The 23,780-nt window shown below is 41.5% G+C and overlaps 2 protein-coding genes across 3 annotated transcripts; one reads left to right on the top strand and one right to left on the bottom strand.

Moving 5' to 3' along the window:
• Positions 1-143: 143 nt before the first annotated feature.
• Positions 144-2,878, bottom strand: LOC139570140 (retinol-binding protein 4-B). 2 transcript variants are annotated; one of them, XM_071391724.1, is made up of 6 exons: positions 2,469-2,878; positions 1,819-1,938; positions 1,518-1,654; positions 1,012-1,118; positions 589-801; positions 144-434 (listed from the first exon to the last, which is right to left on the bottom strand). In XM_071391724.1, exons 2-6 carry the CDS (start codon positions 1,918-1,920, stop codon positions 415-417), a joined length of 579 nt encoding a protein of 192 aa, XP_071247825.1. In that variant the 5' UTR covers positions 1,921-1,938; positions 2,469-2,878; the 3' UTR covers positions 144-414. The 2 variants fall into 2 exon arrangements, with proteins under 2 accessions (XP_071247825.1, XP_071247824.1); XM_071391723.1 differs by lacking the exon at positions 2,469-2,878 and adding an exon at positions 2,167-2,282.
• A 7,324-nt stretch (positions 2,879-10,202) lies between these two features.
• On the top strand, positions 10,203-23,061 carry LOC139570135 (cone cGMP-specific 3',5'-cyclic phosphodiesterase subunit alpha'-like). Its single transcript, XM_071391711.1, has 22 exons — positions 10,203-10,811; positions 11,890-12,042; positions 12,402-12,491; positions 14,275-14,415; positions 14,560-14,634; positions 14,747-14,814; positions 14,933-14,999; positions 15,314-15,361; positions 15,545-15,694; positions 15,922-16,065; positions 16,162-16,227; positions 16,433-16,579; positions 17,088-17,195; positions 17,505-17,614; positions 18,022-18,109; positions 18,248-18,348; positions 18,459-18,566; positions 18,755-18,818; positions 18,974-19,048; positions 19,170-19,253; positions 19,608-19,752; positions 21,094-23,061. Exons 1-22 carry the CDS (start codon positions 10,350-10,352, stop codon positions 21,141-21,143), a joined length of 2,544 nt encoding a protein of 847 aa, XP_071247812.1. The 5' UTR covers positions 10,203-10,349; the 3' UTR covers positions 21,144-23,061.
• The last annotated feature ends 719 nt before the right edge of the window (positions 23,062-23,780 follow it).

Genomic DNA, 23,780 nt, shown 5'->3' with positions numbered 1-23,780 from the left:
TGAGTAATTGTCTTTTTGTCACTGTTGAATGGAAGCCATGCGGGACAATGCAGTTGTATGAATGGCAAACCAACCTGATGATGTCAGAGCACAAAGTAGGACTTGAAACCCTTGACGCTAATAATACAAGATAAACGCTCAAATAGTACCATGTGTTTTTATTTATTTCAAAAAGTCATTCAAGACTACATCACACAATGTCAATCAGTAAAGTATCCTATATCCTTCCTGATACATTCAGATACAAATCATTTGGTTTGGTTGATGGATGTCTTTGGTAACGGGAAAGTTCCCCAACTGCTGGAAGGGGCTGGCCAGTGACGGTTGTTTTGTTGTGGAACATGGTTTATATTTACAGCCTGATTCTGATATGTGGAATTTTACACCCATGATATCCATCTGACTAGTTCCAGATCAGCTGCTTTCACAGAAACCTGCAATGGAGGAATAAAACACGTTTACACATACTGCTTATAACTGATATTTGAATTACATAATAGTTCATTAGACCAGAAGTTGCACAATTGGTTTTTGCACAAAAGTAAAGTATTACTTTGAATTACTAAATTGACTCATAACAACGCTTACCAGTGTGTGAAACACGTCTATATTTGCCGAGGAAGCAGATCTCCTTTTTCTTGTCGGTGACAATCTTCTGGTCCTCAGGCCTCAGACCGGTGGAGTGACGGGAGAAGATGAAGGAGTATCCGTCCAGGCAGGTGCCGTCCAGGTCAACTTCTCTGCAGGAGTAGTGGATGGCATAGTTGTCGTAGTCAGTGTCAATGACCCAGTGGTCATCATCTATGTGGAGGAGAGAGGAGACAGAATAAAAACAATGGTTGGTTTAACAGCAGGCTTTGGACAGTAGGCAGCTTCATCAATGGCATGCTATCATGTACAAATGAAGAATAGTCAAGTTATCATCAATTGGTGGTGGTGTAATTCAATGGAACATTCTGTACAACAATAGGAGATTTTAGTCTTGTATTTTGAGTCTGTAGTCTTTCTTACTTCCAGACTGGAGGTATGCAGCAGCGCCCCAGTATCTCATCTTGAACTTGGCAGGGTCTGGAGTGTCCTCGAAGGTGCCGAACATGTTGGCACACATTTCCCAGTTGCTAAAGGGAGGAAAAGGAGAGTTTAAAGGGAGGAAAAGGGGAGGATAAAGGGAGGAAAGGGGGAGGATAAAGGGAGGAAAAGGAGAGTTTAAAGGGAGGATATGGGGAGGATAAAGGGAATATAAGGGGAGGATAAAGGGAAGAAAATGAGAGTTTAACAGGAGGATATGGGGAGGATAAAGGGAATATAAGGGGAGGATAAAGGGAGGATGAAGGGAGGAAATGGGGAGTTTAAAGGGAGGATAAAGGGAATATAAGGGGAGGAAAGGGGAAGATAAAGGGAGGAAAAGGGGAGGATGAAGCGAAGATAAATGAGTAAGTTCAGTAGAAGTAAATGCATGATGAATTTTAGAAGGTTTGAGAAACAATTTTGATCGTTTGGAAGTAAACAGAACTCACTTAAGGATGATAACTCTTCCCTGGGCAGTTGCAGTCATTTTGCCACTTCCATCTACTGAGAACTGAGCAACAACATTGTCCAGGAGGAACAGACCAACAGGATCTTTCTTGGCCACAGCATACCACCTACCAGTATACTGCAAGATGAAATGAGAGCTCTATCAATCTCTGCATAACATACAATGAATGAAATTCCAGTTACATTCTACATTGAACATTCCAAGGCTGATAGATCAAATTGGACAAGAGCAGAGATACTTTATGGAAAGTGACATTTCGGAAATGTGAATTTTGTTCTTACCCTGCTTCTGTCGAAGTTCTGCATGACCTGAATGTTTGAAACCTGACAGTCCTGTGCCCAGCATGTCGCCAGAACACAGAGGGCCACACAGATTCTCAGCATGTTGCCTTGTTGATGGATCTGTGGAAGACAGAGCCCAGAGTCATAAGAAAATATCACAACATCACAATCAGTACATCTGGCCATATACCACTCCATTACAGCTTCAATCTAAAAAAGGATGCAAACTAATCAAAAATATGAAAAGTGAGTTAAAAAGGTAATTGACAGTAAAAAAGAAGATCTGCCAGAAAAACCCTAAGCAGAGTACATGTAAAACCCTACTATCCCTTCCCATGCAGTTCATACCTTGTAAAGTCTGAGGTGCCTTAGAGGTGCTGTTCATCTACAAACAGAGGTTTTTATAGTGTAGAGTCCTGCCACAGCCAGGGTTGAGTAAGAACAACAACAGATGTGAGACAGCCCCTAACCAATTGGGAGAACATTACGTAACTCCAACCAAGACTCCCATTTTGTCCAGATGTGTTCTGCACATTTGACCCCAGTCCCAAAAATGTGTTTTTGCTGCCTTATGAAACATCTGTTGTGGGTAAAGGCAAGAGCATATCTGGAATACTATACATTATACATACTCACTATCAATCACTAACCGTGAAATGTTCTGCTTCAGCAGTACGAGCCCCGGGTTAACGTCCAGATCCAGACTTTGAAAGAAATGTTTCAGCTCGCTTTTTCCCCCTGGAACAACTACAATATGTTACTTCTGGTTAGTCTCATCTCACTGGGCGAAAACTGGTTGAATCAACGTTGTTTCCATGTCATTTCAACAAAAATGTCAATGTGATGATGTTGAATGAACTTGGAAACGTGATTGGTTTTGAAAAAAGTAATCAACGTAAGGGAATTTCGTCTTTTTTCACCCAACTTTTTAACTAAATCCAATGGCATGATGACTTATCTTGTTGATTTCACAATGAATTCATGTTGAATTTACGTTAGTTGATAACTCAACCAAAACTAAATCAAAACTAGCTGTTGATCTGACGTCTGTGCCCAGTGTGATGTCATTACTCCACTTTTCTTAAAGGTTCAATGCAACCGATTTGATCTCAACATCAAATCATTTTTGGGTAACAATTAAGTACCTTACTATGATTGGTTGAAATTTAAATGGTCAAAAATAAACAAAAATAGCTTTTTAGCAAACAGCAATTTCTCAAGTAATCATTTTGCTCGGACTGTCTGGGAGTGGTCTGAGTGGGGAGGGGAAAACTGAAAATTAGCTGTTATTGGTAGAGAGGTTTGGAACTCTCTTTCTTATTGGTCTATTAACTAATTTACTGCATGGTTATGTCACCATGGAAAGCCAAAACTCCATCTCTCCAAAACAGGCAGACATTTCAGGCGGCCTTTTCAAACAGCTCTACACTAAAAAGGCAATTTTCACAATTTCACAGTATCATTCCAACCTCATAGTGTGGAAATATTTATAAAACACAGGACATGTCGTTTTTGACTGCACTGGGCCTTTAACATTTTTCACTTTTCACTCGAAAGCTATGTTAGGCAATCATGTTAAATATTATTTTATTGCTCAATGTTAAATAAATCTATAATAGATCCTATCCTGTATAGAACATCCTGTGGAGAAAAGAACATTGACTTCTAGTTTGCTATGCAATCAATATCAAAGAGAAAAACATTTCAATACAGTGAGTGATCAAACAGAATTAATCAATAGTTGTATTCCATTGATCATACCACACCAGCAAATAGGACATTATAAAGGCTCATACACGATAACAAGTTATAAAGCATTATACCTGCAGGCTGTATGTAAAGTGTTATGAAATGGCCATATACAGTAAATGAGGGTGCAGGCACTTACTTTCATGGCCATAAAACCTTGTTTTATGGTTTAAAGCTGCCATTAAGCTTCCCAGGCAGATATTTGTTTTTCTTTCTAGGACCATATAACCGTGACCCAGGAGTCCAGCACCCCAGAAAAGGAAACTCGGAAAAGCCAAACATGCGTCTTATGTAACTTGGCACGGCTAAACCGCAAAAAGCATCAGTTGCCCCAAAGAATGGCTGGACCAGTACCAGAGTCAGGAAAAAGTTCGATTTTTATCTGCTGGATATGTAACATAGTATTCCAAACTATATATGCATATACAGTACCAGTCAAAAGTTTGGATACACCTACTCATTCAAGGGTTTTTCTTTATTTTTACTATTTTCATGTAGTAACCAAAAAAGTGTTTATAAAAATCTGAACATATTTTAGATTCTTCAAAGTAGCCACCCTTTGCCTTACAATTGGCTCATTCATACCCCCTCCTCTCTCCTGTAACTATTCCCCAGGTCATTGCTGTAAATGAGAATGTGTTCTCAGTCAACTTACCTGGTAAAATACGGATTAAAAATAATAATATAAAATCAATAAATTTAGTTGATGTCAGCTTTGAACACTCTAGGCATTCTCTCAACCAGCTTCACTTGGAATGCATTTCCAACAGTCTTGAAGAAGTTCCCACATATGCTGAGCACTTGTTGCCTGCTTGTCCTTCACTCTGCGGTCCAACTCATTCCAAATCATCTCAAATGGGTTGCGGTTGGGTGATTGTGAAGGTCAGGTCATCTGATGCAGCACTCCATCACTCTCCTTCTTGGTCAAATTGTCCTTACACAGCCTGCAGGTGTGTTGGGTCATTGTCCTGTTGGAGAACAAATTATAGTCCCACTAAGCATAACCAGATGGGATGGCGTATTGCTGCAGAATGCTGTGGTAGCCATGCTGGTTAAGTGTGCCTTGAATTCTAAATAAATCACAGACTGTGTCACCAGCAAAGCACCCCCACACCATCAAACCTTCTCTATGCTTCACGGTGGGAACCACACATGCGGAGATCATCCTACTCTGCGTCTCACAAAGACATGGCGGTTGAAATCAAAAATCTCAAATTTGAACTCATCAGACCAAAGGACAGATTTCCACCAGTCTAATGTCCATTGCTTGTGTTTCTTGGCCCAAGCAAGTCTCTTCTTATTATTGGTGTCCTTTAGTAGTGGTTTCTTTGCAGCAATTCAACCATGAAGGCCTGATTCACACAGTCTCCTCTGAACTTTTGATGTTGAGATGTGTCTGTTACTTGGGCTGTAATTGACTGTATATACAGTGCATTTGGAAAGTGTTCAGACCCCTTCCCTTTTTCCACATTATGTTGTGTTACAGCCTTAATCTAAAATTGATTAAATTATATTTTTCCTCATCAATCTACACACAATACCCCATAATGACAAAGTGAAAATAGGTTTTTAGAAATGTTTACAAATGTATATAAAATACAAAACAGAAATATCTTATTTACATACAGTGGGGAGAACAAGTATTTGATACACTGCCGATTTTGCAGGTTTTCCTACTTACAAAGCATGTAGAGGTCTGTAATTTTTATCATAGGTACACTTTAACTGTGAGAGACGGAATCTAAAACAAAAATCCAGAAAATCACATTGTATGATTTTTAAGTAATTAATTTGCATTTTATTGCATGACATAAGTATTTGATACATCAGAAAAGCAGAACATAATATTTGGTACAGAAAACTTTGTTTGCAATTACAGAGATCATACGTTTCCTGTAGTTCTTGACCAGGTTTGCACACACTGCAGCAGGGATTTTGGCCCACTCCTCCATACAGACCTTCTCCAGATCCTTCAGGTTTCGGGGCTGTCGCTGGGCAATACGGACTTTCAACTCCCTCCAAAGATTTTATATTGGGTTCAGGTCTGGAGACTGGCTAGGCCACTCCAGGACCTTGAGATGCTTATTATGGAGCCACTCCTTAATTGCCCTGGCTGTGTGTTTCGGGTCGTTGTCATGCTGGAAGACCCAGCCACGACCCATCTTCAATGCTCTTACTGAGGGAAGGAGGTTGTTGGCCAAGATCTCGCGATACATGGCCCCATCCATCCTCCCCTCAATACGGTGCAGTCGTCCTGTCCCCTTTGGAGAAAAGCAGCCCCAAAGAATAATGTTTCCACCTCCATGCTTCACGGTTGGGATGGTGTTCTTGGGGTTGTACTCATCCTTCTTCTTCCTCCAAACACGGCGAGTGGAGTTTAGACCAAAAAGCTCTATTTTTGTCTCATCAGACCACATGACCTTCTCCCATTCCTCCTCTGGATCATCCAGATGGTCATTGGCAAACTTCAGACGGGCCTGGACATGTGCTGGCTTGAGCAGGGGGACCTTGCGTGCGCTGCAGGATTTTAATCCATGACGGCGTAGTGTGTTACTAATGGTTTTCTTTGAGACTGTGGTCCCAGCTCTCTTCAGGTCATTGACCAGGTCCTGCCGTGTAGTTCTGGGCTGATCCCTCACCTTCCTCATGATCATTGATGCCCCACGAGGTGAGATCTTGCATGGAGCCCCAGACCGAGGGTGATTGACCGTCATCTTGAACTTCTTCCATTTTCTAATAATTGCGCCAACAGTTGTTGCCTTCTCACCAAGCTGCAAGCCCATCCCAGCCTTGTGCAGGTCTACAATTCTATCCCTGATGTCCTTACACAGCTCTCTGGTCTTGGCCATTGTGGAGAGGTTGGAGTCGGTTTGATTGAGTGTGTGGACAGGTGTCTTTTATACAGGTAACGAGTTTGAACAGGTGCAGTTAATACAGGTAATGAGTGGAGAACAGGAGGGCTTCTTAAAGAAAAACTAACAGGTCTGTGAGAGCCGGAATTCTTACTGGTTGGTAGGTGATCAAATACTTATGTCATGCAATAAAATGCGAATTAATTACTTAAAAATCATACAATGTGATTTTCTGGATTTTTGTTTTAGATTCCGTCTCTCACAGTTAAAGTGTACCTATGATAAAAATTACAGACCTCTACATGCTTTGTAAGTAGGAAAACCTGCAAAATCGGCAGTGTATCAAATACTTGTTCTCCCCACTGTATCTATTCAGATTCTTTGGTATGAAACTCTAAATAGAGCTCAGGTGCATCCTGCTTCCATTGATCATCCTTGAGATGTTTCTATAACTTGATTGGAGTCCACCTGTGGTAAATTCAATTGATTGGACATGATTTGGGAAGGCACACACCTGTCTATATAAGGTCCCACAGTTGACAGTGTATGTCAGAGCAAAAACCAAGCCATAAAGTCGAAGGAATTGTCTGTATAGCTCCGAAACAGGATTGTGTCGAGGAACAGATCTGGGGAAGGGTACCAAAACATTTCTGCAGCATTGACGGTCCCCAAGAAGCCAGTGGCCTCCATCATTCTTAAATGGAATAAGATTGGAACTGAGCAAACTGAGCAATTGAAGGATAAGGGCTTTGGTCAGGGAGGTGACCAAGAACCCGATGGTCACTCTGCCAGAGCTCCAGAGTTCCTCTGTAGAGATAGGAGAACCTTCCAGAAGGCCAACCATCTCTGCAGCACTCCACCAATCAGGCCTTTATGGTAGAATGGCCAGACGGAAGCCACTCCTCAGTAAAAGGCACATGACAGTGTCACGGCCGTTGTAAGGAGGAGACCAAGGCGCAGCGTGGTAAGCGTACATTCTTCTTTATTATAAGAACGAACACTGAACAAACGAACAAAATAACAAAACGAACCGTGAAGCTAATATGAGTAGTGCAGACAGGCAACTAAACATAGAACAAGAACCCACAAACACCAAAGGGAAAATGGCTACCTAAATATGATCCCCAATCAGAGACAACAATAAACAGCTGCCTCTGATTGGGAACCATATCAGGCCACCATAGACATACAAATCACCTAGACCTACAAAAACCCTAGACACAAAAAAAAACCTAGACAATAGAAAAACGAACGTACCCACCCTAGTCATACCCTGACCTAACCAAAATATAAAGAAAACAGAGATATCTCAGGTCAGGGCGTGTCAGACAGCCCGCTTGGAGTTTGCTAAAAGGCACCTAAAGGACTCTCAGACCATGAGAAACAAATGTATCTTGTCTGATGAAACCAAGATTGAACTCTTTGGCCTGAATGCCAAATGTCACATCTGGAGGAATCCTGGCACCATCCCCAGGGACTGGGAGACTAGTTAGGATCAAGGGAAAGATGAACGGAGCAAAGTACAGAGAGATTCTTGATGAAAACCTACTCCAGAGCGCTCAGGACCTCAGACTGGGGCGAAGGTTCACCTTCCGACAGGACAACGACCCTAAGCACACAGCCAAGACAAGGCAGAAGTGGCTTCAGGACAAGTCTCTGAATGTCCTTGACTAGCCCAGCCAGAGCCTGGATTTGAACCCGATTGAATATCTCTGTAGAGACCTGAAAATAGCTGTGCAGCGACGCTCCCCATCCAACTTGACAGAGCTTAAGAAGATCTACAGAGAAGAATGGGAGAAACTCCCCAAATACAGGTGTGTCAAGCTTACCATCTCATACCCAAGAAGGCTCGAGGCTGTAATCGCTGCCAAAGGGCCTTCAACAAAGTAATGAGTAAAGGATCTGAATACTTATGTAAATGTCATATTTCAGGAGGGGGGGGGGGGGGGGTTATACATTTGCAAAACTGTATATAAACCTGTTTCTGCTTTGTCATTATTGGGTATTGTGTGTAGATTATTGAGGGGGGGGGGACTATTTTATCCATTTTAGAATAAGGCTGTAACGTAACAAAATGTGGAAAAAGTCAAGGGGCCTGAATTTCTTCCAAATGCACTGTATATACTGTATATATAAATTCTCTTTAGGGGGCAGGGCGACGCGTATTATGAATGTTTTGTAACTTCATGAGGTGTTTTGTAACTTTGTGGTACACCCCCAACTGTACAATCCATCAGGTTGGTTACAGTCAGCTGTGAAGCTTGTTTACAACCAACCACAACGCTCTTCGCCAAGCAGCATCCGATCAGGGATCTACAGTGTGGAAAGGTGATGATAGGGGAAGGCTGATTAATCAGTAGCAGATGGGGATTGAGGGAAAGTCCTCCACATGTTTTATATTTATATCAACACAAGTAACCTGGTTGGTGTGGCTGCCTTTCTGGACACAGTGCTGCTTGTTATCCACTTGGAGTCTGTTGACCCTAACAGCCGGTTCACACACGACTGCAATGACAGACCGTGGGGTTTGATGGAATGGAATCACTTTTTGAACACAACCAATCCAAATTGATTGCAGACTTTATGTATCTAGTCTATTGTTGTTTCCCTATTCGTCTCATTGCAGCCAGCGACGTTATTACCACATGGCTTTCTTCATGAGATTAACTCCTAGTGTCCATGTGACTAATCCACTCCACTGTACCAGGCCAGGCCCCATCTCTCTCTTTCTCTGTCAAGGTGGACATCCCACTAATCACTTTTACTTAATAAGGGATTTAGACTGCCAAGTCCCATTGATACAGATCTTTTATTGCCTTGCTCTCTGAATAGAATTCAGTTGCTTGCTGTGTTGGCTGGGAGAGAGAAAGACCCATTGTTCCCCGTAAACACATTATGGGCCAGTCTTAATCCCACATGTGAAAATAGACAGAGAAACTCTCGCTGTCCTGCCTTGCCAGACTGTGTGATAGGGTTACAATAGGACCATCTTTCTCAGAACTCTGATTCTCCTCACTTGGCAAGGCTTCCAGACTGCCCTATGACAGTGAGATTGAGGTCATTAAGATCAAGCACTTCTCCCAACACTGTGGACATAATGCAGTAGGTTTATCAATGTTTTAGTGGGGTGGTATGCACACATCCATAAAAAGACTTGTCCCAGGTGTCTTTTGTTCCACTGCATGTTTACCACACTGGATCCGTACCAAGACAAAAATGGACTGGTCAAAGCTTTACAGAGGGAACTAATCTAATTTAGATCATTTTTGAATTGCTTTACTGATGCATTTAACCTACCTACTTGGCATTTGTCTTCACTTTGACTGTAAATATAGGTAGGGCAATTCTTATGAAAACAAATCCCTGTGAGAGAGAGTTCTGTGGTGGGGAGGCTGGGACCAGCTATTACTTGCATGACCCCTCCACAAACCTTTCTCAAATGTTTTCTTGGAACTATAGTGGAGAACTGAAGAGTTGTTCCTTAAGGTCAACTGTACAACTACTTTCTACTCAAGTGGGAATATTGGGTGGATAATATATTTGATGAGTCAACAATTTTGTCCCAAAATGAACATTCTCTACCACGGCTGCAGTAGGGAGATAGCCCAAAACAACCTGCCTTGCTTGACTCAGATTGGATTGTCCAATATAAAATGATCTGTGTTGGGATTTGCAGGTTAAGAAAGCTTAGGGCTTTAATGTCATGATGTCACATTAATTAGCGGCCCCTCTTATCCTTTCAGTCTCTAAGCCACTACATTCTGTCAGCTTGTAGCAGAGTAAAGGACGTTTTGGTGATTTGTCCAGCACCACAGCAGAGGATGCACGTCGGTGCAAACGGAGGCCACTAACTACCCACCGTTTACACCTTGCGACTTTTCCCGGGTGATGCGTCTGTGAGAGAAGGGAGGCAAACGAGAACAATTCAAAATGGGAGACAAGGATAGTGTGGAGAAGTACCTGGAGAACAATCCCCAGTTCGCCAAAGAGTACTTTGACAAAAAGTTGAGCCCGGAAGTGATCGCGACAACGTTCGCAGAAAATCTCAAAGATCAGTCTTCCTTCAAAGATGTCTCCCAAATTCAGGAGGCCAACATCATCTATGACCTGGTCAAAGAAATGCAATCGCAAATCGTTATGGAAAAGGTATTGCACAAGGTCCTGCAGAGAGTTTGCTCGATTTTGAACGCCGACCGGTGCAGTTACTTTGGTCTTCGAGCTAGAAATGGAATACCTGAGCTCACAACGACGCTCTTCAATGTCACCCCTACCTCCAAATACGAAGAAAACCTAGTCAACCCCGCTAATGAGATTGTGTTTCCAATCGATATGGGTGTAGTTGGATACACAGCGCACTCCAAAAAGATGCAAAACATTCCGGATGTTACAAAGGTGAGTGCCATTGTCAGCAGGTGCCCAAGCGCCAAAGCGCATATAGAATGGGTACACGCGCCAAAGCGGGCGTAAAATGTGACCTAAAGCAATCCCAATGTATTCACACTTGTTCTGTATGCACACAGTTCTTGTCAGATAAATGGAGACGTTGGATACAAATTTTAAAAAGTCATTCGTTTCACACATAAGTTTGACATTTGAACTGATGCAGATTTGAGAAGATAATGAAAGAAGGATTCATCCATGTCTGTTCTCTGTGTCATCTATTTTTGTTAATTCACTTTCATGGATTTTTTTTTAAGGTGTTGCCTATAGTCGTCTGGCATTGATTATCTGAGTCCAGAAGTCTGACCAATGCAAACTTTGATTAGTTCCTTTCACCAGGTATGCGGTGAAGTTATATGTATCCTTGAAAAAGGGATCCATTTTAAATGTTAATGTGGCCCATGTGTCATGGATGTTATCCCTCTATATAGTGCAGAAAATCCCCTTTACCTCCAGAAGCCATGAAACTGTCATTATTCTGGTTAATTTGTCATGAATTAATTGCGTAGGCCTACATTAATTTATCTACATAGTATTTTATTCTTTAGTTCATTTCATATTTTATCATATTCAAAACTGATATGATTGCAAAACTGTTTATGTTAAACTGGGGATGACTGAAGATAAATGTTGTAATTGGTCAACATGTATTTCTGCATGAACACCCTACTGAATGTATAAATTAACTACAGAATTCAAGTAGGGGTTCAATCTGGGCTTTGTTAGCCAGAAGATGTCCATAATTTGGCTACTTTGATTAGCCCATGATATTTTCAGTGATTTGAAAACCATTCTTATTACTCTCGAGATAATGGTAATAGAATTGTGGCATTTCAATGACATCCATAATGTGCAGGTTACAGAAACCATGGCAAGCAGAGGTAAGTTTTTTGTCTAGTGACTGTGTGCTCAGTAGACCTTTACACACGGCATTCTATTAACTCAGGGCTAAGGAGGCTGTTAGCCCTGGGCTTATTGCAGTGCGAACGCGACTAATGTCTTGATCCAATATTTTTTATTTCACTTCCAGAATAACCGCTTCAGTGACTTTGTGGACAAGCAGACAGGATACAAAACCAAAAACATGCTCTCATTCCCCATGATGGCTGATAAGGAATGCCTTGGTGTTGCCATGGCACTAAACAAAATTGGGGCTGAAGAATTCTCAAAAGCCGATGAGGAAGTAAGTCCTGAGCTCTCAAAAGCAAATACCAGTCTTAGAAAGGTTTCTCAGTATTAGTCTTTATGAAAAAACCTTTCAAAAACCATATGATTAATACATAATAGCACAATTCACATGATACATGACATACATACACTGTATAGCCGACATTGCCCTAGTAATCAATATTACTTTAAAAGCCAAGCTAATACTGCAATAAAACTACCAGGGATTCTCTAGATCAAGAGAGGTGGCAATACTGCATATTCATTGTTAGCACGGTGTGAGGGGTGTATGGTATCAGTAGTCTGGAGGACATCGCATCAGATGAATGCCTGTTTGCTGAACTGAGAATTGATTTAATCTGATTTGGTTCTCAGCTCTGGAACAAGTACTTGATCTTTGCCCAAGTCATTGCCACGCAGCATCACACTGCATACATGTTCAACGTGGAATCCAGGAGGAGTCAGGTAAGAACCCAGTGAATCCCACCATTCAACATGAGCTGTCATCAACTGTGTCAGTCATGCTGGCCCTTGAATACAAAGACAAAGTTCACCAAGGCAATTTGCTATTAGTGTTTGAAGAATACGAAGAGTGGTGTAATGTATCAGTCATACAGTGCATTCGGAAAGTATTCAGAACCCTTCCCCTTTTCCCTACAGCCTTATTCTAAAAAAATTTTTTTTTTTTAAATCCTCATCAATCTACACACATTACCCCATAATGACGAAAACAGGTTTTTAGAAATGTTTGCAAATATATTAAAAATAAAAAACAGAAATATCTTATTCACACAAGTATTCAGACCCTTTGCTATGAGACTCAAAATTGAGCTCAAGTGCATCCTGTTTCCATTGATCATCCTAGGTGTTTCTACAACTTGATTGGAGTCCACTTGTGGTTAATTCAATTGATTGGACATGATTTGGAAAGGCACACACCTGTCTATATAAGGTCCCACAGTTGACAGTGCATGTCAGAGCAAAAACCAAGCCATGAGGTTTGAGACAGGATTGTGTCAAGGCACAGATCTGGAAAAGGGTACCAATAAACATTTTTACAGCGTTGAAGGTCCCCAAAAACACAGTAGCCTCCATCATTCTTAAATGAAAGAAGTTTGGAAGCTCTTCCTATAGCTGGCCGCCCGGCCAAACTGAGCAATCAGGAGAGAATGTGTTTTTCCAGAAGGACAACCATCTCTGCAGCACTAAACCAATCAGGCCTTTATGGTAGAGTGGCCAGACGGAAGCCACTCCTCAGCAAAAGGCACATACAGCCCACTTGGAGTTTGCCAAAAGGACACCTAAAGGACTCTCAGAAAATGAGAAACAAGATTATCTGGTATGATGAAACCAAGATTGAGCTCTTTGGCCTGAATGCCAAGCATCACGTTTGGAGGAAACCTGGCACCATCCCTACGGGGAAGCATGGTGGCAGCAGCATCATGCTGTGGGGATGTTTTTCAGTGGCAGGGACTGGGAGACTAGTCAGGATCAAGGGAAAGACGAACAGAGAAAAGTACAGAGAGATCCTTGATGAAAACCTGTTCCAGAGTGCTCAGGATCTCAGACTGGGGCGAAGGTTCACCTCCAGCAGGTCAATGACCCTAAGCACACAACCAAGACAACGCAGGAGTGGCTTCAGGACAAGTCTCTGAATGTCCTTGAGTGGTCCAGCCATAGCCCGGATTTGAACCCGATCGAACATCTCTGAAGATACCTGAAAATAGCTGTGCAGCAACCTGACAGAGGTTGAGAGGATCTGCAGAGAAGAATGGGAGAAACTCCCCAAATACAGGTGTGCCAAGCTTGTAGCGTCATACCCAAGACACTCGAGGCAGTAATCGCTGCCAAAGGTGCTTCAACAAAGTACTGAGTAAAGGGTCTGAATACTTATGCAAATGTGATATTTCAGGGTTTTTTTTAAATATAAATTTGCAAAAACATTTCTAAAAAAACAGTTTTTTCTTTGTCATTATGGGGTATTATGTGTAGATTGATGAGGAAAAAACGAAACAATTTCATCAATTTTAGAATAAGGCTGTAACGTAACAAAATGTGGAAAAAGTCAAGGGGTCTGAATACTTTCCGAATGCACTGTGTATCAATGATCATCATACTATATCATCATATCAGTTAAAGTTTCCTGTAAAGCCGTGTTTCACCATGCAATCCATGACTCAAGAATTATAACAGTTTCCCCATTAAAAAAAGCAACAATAACATCTATTATTCTCCCTTGTTTCACTAGGTCCTTCTGTGGTCTGCCAGCAAAGTATTTGAAGAGTTGACAGACATTGAGAGACAGTTCCACAAAGCTCTGTACACTGTGAGAATCTACCTCAATTGTGAAAGATACTCTGTGGGCCTCTTGGACATGACCAAAGAGAAGGTTTGTTACTAGTGTATGATATGCTAAGGCATATTGCTGTTTTGTCACTGTCTTGATGTGGGCGCCATTTTGGATCTGCTCCCTCTGTGGTTTCTAAATGGGAACACTGAAATCCTGATTAATGTCTTCCCTCTCTTCTTGCAGGAGTTCTACGATGAGTGGCCAGTGAAGCTGGGAGACGTACCGCCATACAGCGGACCAAAGACCCCCGACGGAAGGGTAAGCATCCATTTACCTTTGATATGATTCTCGCTAAGCACTCTGCTCTTGTCTCTACTGCCGTGTCTATTACACAATCACAGCCAGTGAATGTTGTCCTGTGCATCTGCAGGAAGTCATCTTCTACAAGATCATCGACTATCTCTTAGAAGGACCCAAAGAGGAAATCAAAGTCATACCGTAAGTACCAGTAGCTTCTTGTCATAAATCTCTCATTATTATGCTTTCTGAAGAAACCAAAAAGTCTGAAAGTCCCAAAACACATCACTCACTTTCTTACTCACTCTGTTTCATTTAGGGGTCCTCCTATTGACCACTGGGCCCTGGTCAGTGGGCTCCCCACTTACGTGTCAGAGAACGGCTTTGTAAGTTGATGTGAAAGAGTGGATGTAGTCCATACATTAACCACAGACCATATACTATCATGTATGTAGGGCCTACTGTACATTGGAGACTTTTGAGAGTGATTTGACTTATTTATTTATTGATCCATGTATGTTTATTTAATTTGATCCCTCAGGTCCTCGGATTGTTTAGGATTGGGATGGGGGTGGGGGTGTAACTTAATTTTGTATGTATGTATTCATGTTTTCTGAGAATATTATTACTAAATAAAAAAAAAAACATTTGATTGCGAAAAAGGAGTGATTTGGCTGAAATATGTCTTCTTCTTCTGTAGATTTGTAACATGATGAACGTTGCCGCTGATGAGTACTTCACGTTCCAGGTGAGGACTATGGTATTGAGTATAGGATGACCTTGGTGTTACAATATATCAAGTCAACAGCAACATGTGCTATTTGAAGACGGCCACCAGCCCTCAGATTGGTGTTGTATACCTAAAATGCAATATTCTAGGGATCATTCTCAAAGCGTTTACTAATCGACTTCATGCCGTTTTGTCTTTCAGAAAGAGGCTGTGGATGAGTCAGGTTTCGTCATCAAGAACGTCTTGTCCCTTCCCATCGTCAACAAAAAGGAAGAAATTGTGGGTATTGCCACTTTCTTCAACAGGAAAGATGGTAAACCATTCGATGAGCACGACGAACAGATCACTGAGGTAAGTGCACAGACATCCACTCTCTCTCTCGCTCTCTCTCACACTCTCTCTCTCTCTCTCTCTCTCTCTCAATTTCTTCCTCTTTCTCTCTCTTTTGCTCTCTCTCTCTCTCTCTCTCTCTCTCTCTCTCCTTTTCTCTCTATCAGTCATATCAACCACTTCTCTCATCATTCCTGTCATGGGTTGTGAACGTATGAGGTGGTAAAGACTTGTCTGCATTGTTCCAGGCCCTCACCCAGTTCCTGGGATGGTCGGTGTTGAACTGCGACACGTACGACAGGCTGAACCGAATGGAGTGGAGAAAGGACATCGCCCAGGAGATGCTCATGTGCCAGACTAGATGCACCAACACAGAAATGCAGAGTATCCTGGTGAGACCTGAGATATGTTAGATCTTAGACCGTATAGACAGTGGAGATTCACAGAGGAAACTAGCCTCACGGGACATACATTTTCTCTTTCCACAGAACACAAAGGAAAAGTTTGATGCGGATCCAGAGGACTGTGATCAGAAAGAGATGTACAAACTCTTGGTAGGATCATGTTTCAGGCTGTCAGTGAAAGTGGGTAGAGACACAATGATAATGTGGCAGAGTGGTGTGAGTGATCCACTTGGACAAGGGCACGATACCAAACACAAAACATGAAGTTATGAACAGGTTAATAATACCTTCAACTGCCTGTGAAAGTGCACTCAGCAGTTAATACATATTTGGTTATTCATTTGCCCTTGTGTAGAGATCAAATTGTCCTGTGGCCATAGACGTCGACCTGCTACTGTTCTCCTTCAGTGACTTTCCTGTGACTGAGCACGGCCTCATCATGTGCGGAATTCGCTGCTTCTTTGAGTTGAACGTGGTGGAGAAGTTCAAAGTGCCAGCAGAGGTCAGTCCTGAAGCCCCTGGCTAGTAAAACAATCATGTTTATTTGAATGTAGTTATTTAGTTGTAACCTCAGCATTATACAGTAAATGTCCCCAGAATGCATTGCAATGTATAAACTGTACATGACTCAATACATTCATTTTGTCAAACTACTACGCTATGTCTTACTGGTTTGCTCATACAAATCAAATCAGATGTTATTTGTCACATGCACCGAATACAACAGGTGTAGACTTTACCGTGATATGCTTACTTACGAGCCCTTTCCCAACAATGCAGAGTTAAAAAGTAAGGAAATTAGCAAATAGAATAGAAAATATAAATAGCAACAATAAAATAACAATAACGAGGCTATATACACGGGGTACCGGTCCCGGAGTCAATGTGCAGGGGTACGAGGTAGTTGAGGTAATATGTACATGTACTGTAGCTCGTGGTAAAAGTGACAAACAGATCATTGGTAGAATATCCTTCATGTCATAGTGTTTCCTTTTCCCATGTACAACCAGACCCTCACGCGATGGATGTACACTGTCCGGAAAGGTTACCGTGACATCACTTACCACAACTGGAGACACGGCTTCAACGTGGGCCAGACCATGTTCTGTCTTCTACAGGTGAGTCCCTTAACTCCTACAGCACCAGTACTATCACCTGATACCCACATCGATTTACAGAATGACGGTGGATAACCTCACTAAAAGAAGAGTAGTTAAAAGTTCATGTTTGTTTAGAGACATTGATGCTGCCAACCAATGGCTGCCCACTAATGTAGGTCAGGGAGGTGGGCCAACTGTTTGATAATGGATCGATCACTCCACCCCTCCCATTTTGTTTGATAATGGATCGTTTCTTTGTGTGATGTTGTTTGTGAAGTAGAAAAACAATAAGAGAAAATATAATGGATCAGCCCTTTTGCTTCACAGACTGGCAGGCTGAGGAAATATTACTCTGACCTGGATGCCTTTGCCATGGTGGCCGCTGCATTCTGCCACGATATTGACCACAGGGGGACCAACAACTTATACCAGACAAAGTAAGAACCCCCTCCATTTACCTATGAGCATTAAAAGCGCAGATTGACGTTTATTGTCATGAGTCTTGTCTTGGAGGCAGAACTGAGCGATTTCCCCTTAGATAGACCAGCTGCAAAGTCAAAACTGGTTATATTGTAAAAGGGTTAGGCATTAGGGTTAGCAGTGTGGTTAAGGTTAGGGTTAAGGTTAGGGTTCGGTTTAAAATCAGATTTGATGACTTTGTGGCTGTGCCAGATAGCGACCACTCTGCAGAGCTGCTGTCAGAACAAAATGCATGACGGAGAAAAAAAACACCAACCAGCACTCGAAGCACTCTTAAAATCATCACAGTTTAGTTATCTGTTATTGGTTTGGAATGTGCCGTTCGGGGTCTAACGATTGGGTGTTACCCCTCTCTGACCTGCAGGAGTGGATCCCCTTTAGCCAAACTGCACGGATCCTCCATCATGGAGAGGCACCATTTGGAGTATAGCAAGACGCTCATGGCTGAGGAGGTTAGATACCCCTGACTCCAGTGCTGTGTCCCAAATGGCACCCTATTCCCTATAGAGTGCACTTTTTTTGGGCCAGTGTTTGTACACAAGGCAATCGCGGGAGTTGAACTCTTACATTTTTCTCTACTCCTCCTTCAGAGCCTGAACATCTTTGTGAATCTCCAGAAGCGTCAGTTTGAGACTGTACAGCACTTGTTTGACGTCTGCATCATTGCCACTGATCTGGCCTTGTACTTCAAGTGGGTTTTTACAATTGTTATTATCTCCAATATAGCTGCTTCTTAATATACTGAATCAGTATCACCTATCATGTGCAAACTGCTAATTTGACTGTTGGTCTGGCCCCCAGAAAAAGAACAATGTTCCAGAACATTGTGAACGCCACTGAGCCAATGGAAACCGAGAAGGATAAAATCGATCATATTTCCAACAACCCAATCAGGAAGGAAATTATCATGTGAGTAGGAATGTTCTTCTGTCCGCCATCTCAGGGGTTTGCTACACGATTGCAAACTTGAGGCAGTTGGCCACTTTTCTTAAAGTGCACATTGCCACAGTTTATGGTTGCTTTTATAACATTAATGAAGATTCTTGTATGATTCTGGAATAATTCCTCTAACAGTACTGTCCCTTCTTGTGTGTCAGGGCCATGATGATGACAGGTTGTGACTTGTCTGCCATCACCAAACCATGGGAAGTCCAGAGCAAGGTGGGTGCTGTATCTGTCCACCATGTCATGAAACAAAACAACACAGGAGAACAAAACCCCTTTTTCCATTTCCTCCAAACAATATAAACCACAGGATGCTCCGAGGTGCAGATTAGTACTGATACATTCTTTGCTGCCAATTCTCTACCTCATAGGTGGCTCTTATGGTCGCAGCTGAGTTCTGGGAGCAAGGTGACTTGGAAAGGACCGTTCTCGATCAGCAACCCATTGTGAGTTTGTGAGGAAAGAAAACTGCAGTTTCTTCACAATAGATGTTTATAGAGTAATCACTAACTTATGTTAGTTCTCTGTTTGTTTTGATCTTACCCCATCTCATTCATTTCTCCTCAGCCCATGATGGACAGAAACTGTGCAGCGGAGTTACCCAAGATGCAGTGCGGTTTCATTCAGTTTGTGTGTGCATTCGTATACAAGGTAACTGCCTGGCTGGTTGAAATTCAACCAAGCCCTATTTTTTTTGTGTGTCTTAATTCATTGGGATCGATTAGAAAGAAATCAGCTTGTGGTATTTGTCATTTTATTTTTGGAAACGGAATCATCCTTATAAAAATAGATGAGATCAGTTTCTCTGTGAACTATCAATATCAACTTCGGTGACGGAGCCATCCAGTTTAGACCACCTGAGAGCCTAGTAGGCTTATCTATCTCTAAGTGTGCACCAGATAAACTCCCCAGCAGGAATGTTTGCACCGTAAAGGAATATGTCAGGCTGAGTGACAGTCGCGGGTATGTGAATGCTTGCATTAAATGGGGCCTACTTGTGTGCAGGAATTCTCAAGGTTCCACGTAGAGATCACCCCCATGTTTGATGGGCTGAACATCAACCTAAAGAACTGGAAAGAGCTGGCCGACATCCACGCCGCCAAGATGGCGGCCATTGAGGAAGAGAAAAAGAAGCTTGAGGCACCACCAGGTGACATTTGAAATACATTCAAGTCTCAAAGAAATCAGGGTTGGAGTCAATTTGGAATTTATTTCAATTCAAGCCATGAATTGAAGTTCTATTTTTAATTGAATTTAAGAAGTTTTAAAAATCTAATGTTTACATAATATTGTTCACCATATGTCAAAATAAACATTTATTATAAGATAAGATAGTACTTTACTAATCCCCCAAACGTTGATTAATAAAGTGATATACCAAGAGTGTACAAAACATTAAGAACACCTGCTCTTTCCATGACATAGACTGACCAAGTGAATCCAGGTGAAAGATATTATCCTTTATTGATGTCACTTGTTAAATATACTTCAATGAGTGTAGATGAAGGTGTGGAGACAGGTTAAAGAAGGATTTTTAAGCCTTGAAACAATTGAGACATGATTGTATATGTGTGCAACTCAATATTAGGAAGGTGTCCTTAATGTTTGTTTTGTATACTCAGTGTAATGACGGGTAGAAGAAATTAACCATTTAAATTTCATTGAGTTAAATATACTTCCTTTAAAGGGTAAATCTGCAGTTGCTACATCCATTTTATGTCATCTAAATTAGATGTACCCATTGATTCTTGAAGAATATAACTTATAAATGCCTCATAAGCTTAGTTCAACTGTTGTACCCAATCAGAACCCAAATGTTAGCTTGTTTTACTCCAATGTTTGTAAACAAAGTACATGTAAACAAACACTATATAGCCTCAAACCATAGTTAAAAGTATAATTTTGATCGTGGATGGTCAGTCCTTTCATCCATAGCACTGTCTATGAGTGGTAACATTTCTCCAGCTCCATCCCCTAAGCTTTTTACCGAAACAGGGGTGGGGAATACGCTTTGTTATTGTTTCAACTGCTGATTTCCTCTTTAATTCAAATTCAATTCAAATTCTGCTTCCTGTGGGGTGTGGCCAATTCTAATTCAATAATTGAATTAGAATTAAAGGGCCATTCGCAACATAATTCAGAATTAGCACCAACCCAGCAAGAAATACTATTGTACAATCTCCAGAGAAATATCCATACCAGTAAGTAACATTATTTTAGACACAGTGCCTGAGGCTTGTCAATGCATACACTAGCCAAGGCTCCAGTGGACATTCAGGCCACAAAGTTACCTAACCTTGGTGTTAAGGTTACCTAAGTTAAGTTATAGACAAACTGAGACAGTCTTCTTACTGTTTATATTGCTGCTTCCTGTCTTGCTATTAAATCAAATCAATCAAACTTTTGATTTGATTTGTGTTGCTATGCATGTCATTGCTGTGTTGCTACTTGCTGCCTCACTGTCCTGCTGTCTGGTTTTCTGTTTAAACAGCAGATGAGGTTCCAGAGGGGGGAAAGTCCAAGACCTGCACCATTGCCTAACCCCCTGGAGTGTGTCTCTGCCCTTGCTGTGTGGTGGAGGATCCCTAGGCGCAGCAGGCAATCAGTGTGAAGTTGTGTCCCTGTGTGGACTGATCGCTTCCCCTCATTCTCAGGACTTGATAAGCCAATCCTGATGGATCAACACACTCAACACAGATGCACCAGCAGTTGGAGCATTACCATATCTGGACAGCACAGTTAAAGTAGAGCATATCTTTCACAGATAACTAACTATAGGTACTACTTAATCGACAACTAACATCATCTATGTAATGAAACAAACATTACATCTTAACATCTGCCAAATGGCATATACCGTATTTAAATACTATTTATTGAGACGCATTCTGCTTGGGGAAATAATTAGCTGTACATTTGTATCCATACTCTGATGGTCCATAAAGATATGAGGGTGAGAGTTCAGTGGACAAACTTTTATAACTGAGCTGTTTTATGAGAACAGGAATACTGCTAAATATCTGATATACTCATCTCAGGATTTTTTACGAACAAATATGAGTACAAATGATAACACAAACTCTGTAGAAAGAGAGAGACAGACACTGTTCCTTTAGAATGCTGTGCTGTAAGAGCACAAGCTTCTTCCCATAACTCAAGCTTAAAAGGTCAACTTGCTACTGTGTTTTAGCAAGTGACAATTGACTTTACCGAAGGTTAATACAGTAGCAATGCTGAAAACGTGTACACTCTTCTGAGCCTTGTGAGGGTATATTTATGTTAATATGCTAAATATATATTTTTGGATGTTTGTCAGATTTTCTACTTGATGTATTTTAAGAGTCTTTAGATCGTATGAACTGATGATCTGGTTAGAAGTCGCGTTTGAGCATCAGGTATCCATTGCAAACTGTGTACAATTTTAAACTACACAACATTTTCCCAATAACTTGAAAATGTAATATACATATTACTTGCTATTTATACATATGTGTATCATAAATTGAAATGCAGTAATCTTTCAAAAATGTAGATTATGCTATTATGTATGTGCATTCTCCAAAGAAATGTAGTTCATCACATAGGAAATGTATGTAAAATATGTACAAATTAAATCTACAATTTGCTTGTTACTAGGAGGCAAGCCTCGGAAATGTTGTATCGGGTTCGTGTGTCTTCAAGTACCTGACCATAAGATGATTTGATGGGATTGAGTTTGCTTGCCAGACAGCTTTTGAGATCTGCACAGCTTTAAACTTTAAATACCCTACTTACTGTAGATAAAGCAGGCTACTGAAGTCTTATCATATCTACTGTTTGTGAGGGCCATCATGTTTGTTTGATGGAGTACCAGCCTCCAATGTGGTCTCAGGCAGGCCAAAGTCCTTCTTTTCTTTGTTTGACCTTTTGGGGACCGGTGTAAAATGTACTTATGCAACAGTGAGAAAGTTAATTGATGAACCCGATTGAATTGCAATGGGGTTCCCATAAAAAGAACTCCTTACAAATCCTGCCGAGACATCTCCTTTCGACCTACTGTAACAGGTGACTGAGACGTCTGTGGAGGCATCCCAAAGTGGCCGTAAGCAGGAAACACAACGCAGGCAAACGTTTGATTCTTTGCTTATGCAACGTGCCCTCTCAAGCAAGAGCACTAATCCAATAAGAGTGGCTTTGACAGCCAACCTGCATCTTAAATGGCTTCTCTGAATCTTTGTTCCTAAAGCTGCTAGGCAGGGCAGACCACTCGGATCAGGGCTTTACACTACGACAGCCATATGGGAAAGTGAGTTCATCTCGTCTGCGCATACATTTAAAGGACCCCAAAATGTACATCTACTAATTAAATTGAGTTATCATTGAGAGAGATTAGAATTTGATGTCTGATGAAACGAATTCTACTGTATGTACGTGTCATAAGATGTAACGTGTTAACAAAATAAAGGCATACATCAAAGTCTGTGGGATTCTCGTCACATTCTTTACACCTGCCCACTGAATTCATTTTTACACTTGAACAATTATGCCCACTACCCTTGAAACAGAGGAGATGGTGGGAGGAGCTATAAGAGGACAGGCTCACTGTAATGGCTGGAATGGAATCAATGGGATGGTACCAAACACATCAACCACATGGCAACTGTTCCATTAACTCCATTCCAGCCATTACCCGTCTTCCTACAGCTCCCCACACCAGCCTCCTCTGCCTTGAACTGGACTAGCACATTGACATGCTGAATGAACTTGAAGAACCTTGGGGTAGACAGCCCTCCTCATGACGCCTGTATCGTGCTTGGGGATTACCCTATAAAGCTGGATTAGCCCTGGAAAAAGAAGATCAGCCGACTGGCGTGCTGCCGAGACCAATACACTTTGAGTGAGCACCTTGAGTGATGTCTGCGTGAGGTGTTTACATCCTGTGTCATCCTATAAACCTGCTAAAAAGCACATTTTTGCAGTATACTGCATTTACTATATTTTAGGCATAACATTTGTTCATTCAGAAAGCAAAAGATTATGAAATCAATGCAACCTTATGTCTGTGTCTGTGACCTGTAGCAACTACAGGCCTACAATACTGTGCAAAAGGAGATCCACACTCTTTAATGGGGTAGTAGGGTATATTAATGGGGTATTAGGGTATATTAATGGGGCAGTAGGGTATATATTATCATGGTT

This window comes from Salvelinus alpinus, chromosome 3 (genome assembly GCF_045679555.1).
Source record: "Salvelinus alpinus chromosome 3, SLU_Salpinus.1, whole genome shotgun sequence".
NCBI lineage: Eukaryota > Metazoa > Chordata > Actinopteri > Salmoniformes > Salmonidae > Salvelinus > Salvelinus alpinus.
This window is presented reverse-complemented; position numbering and strand designations above follow the sequence as displayed.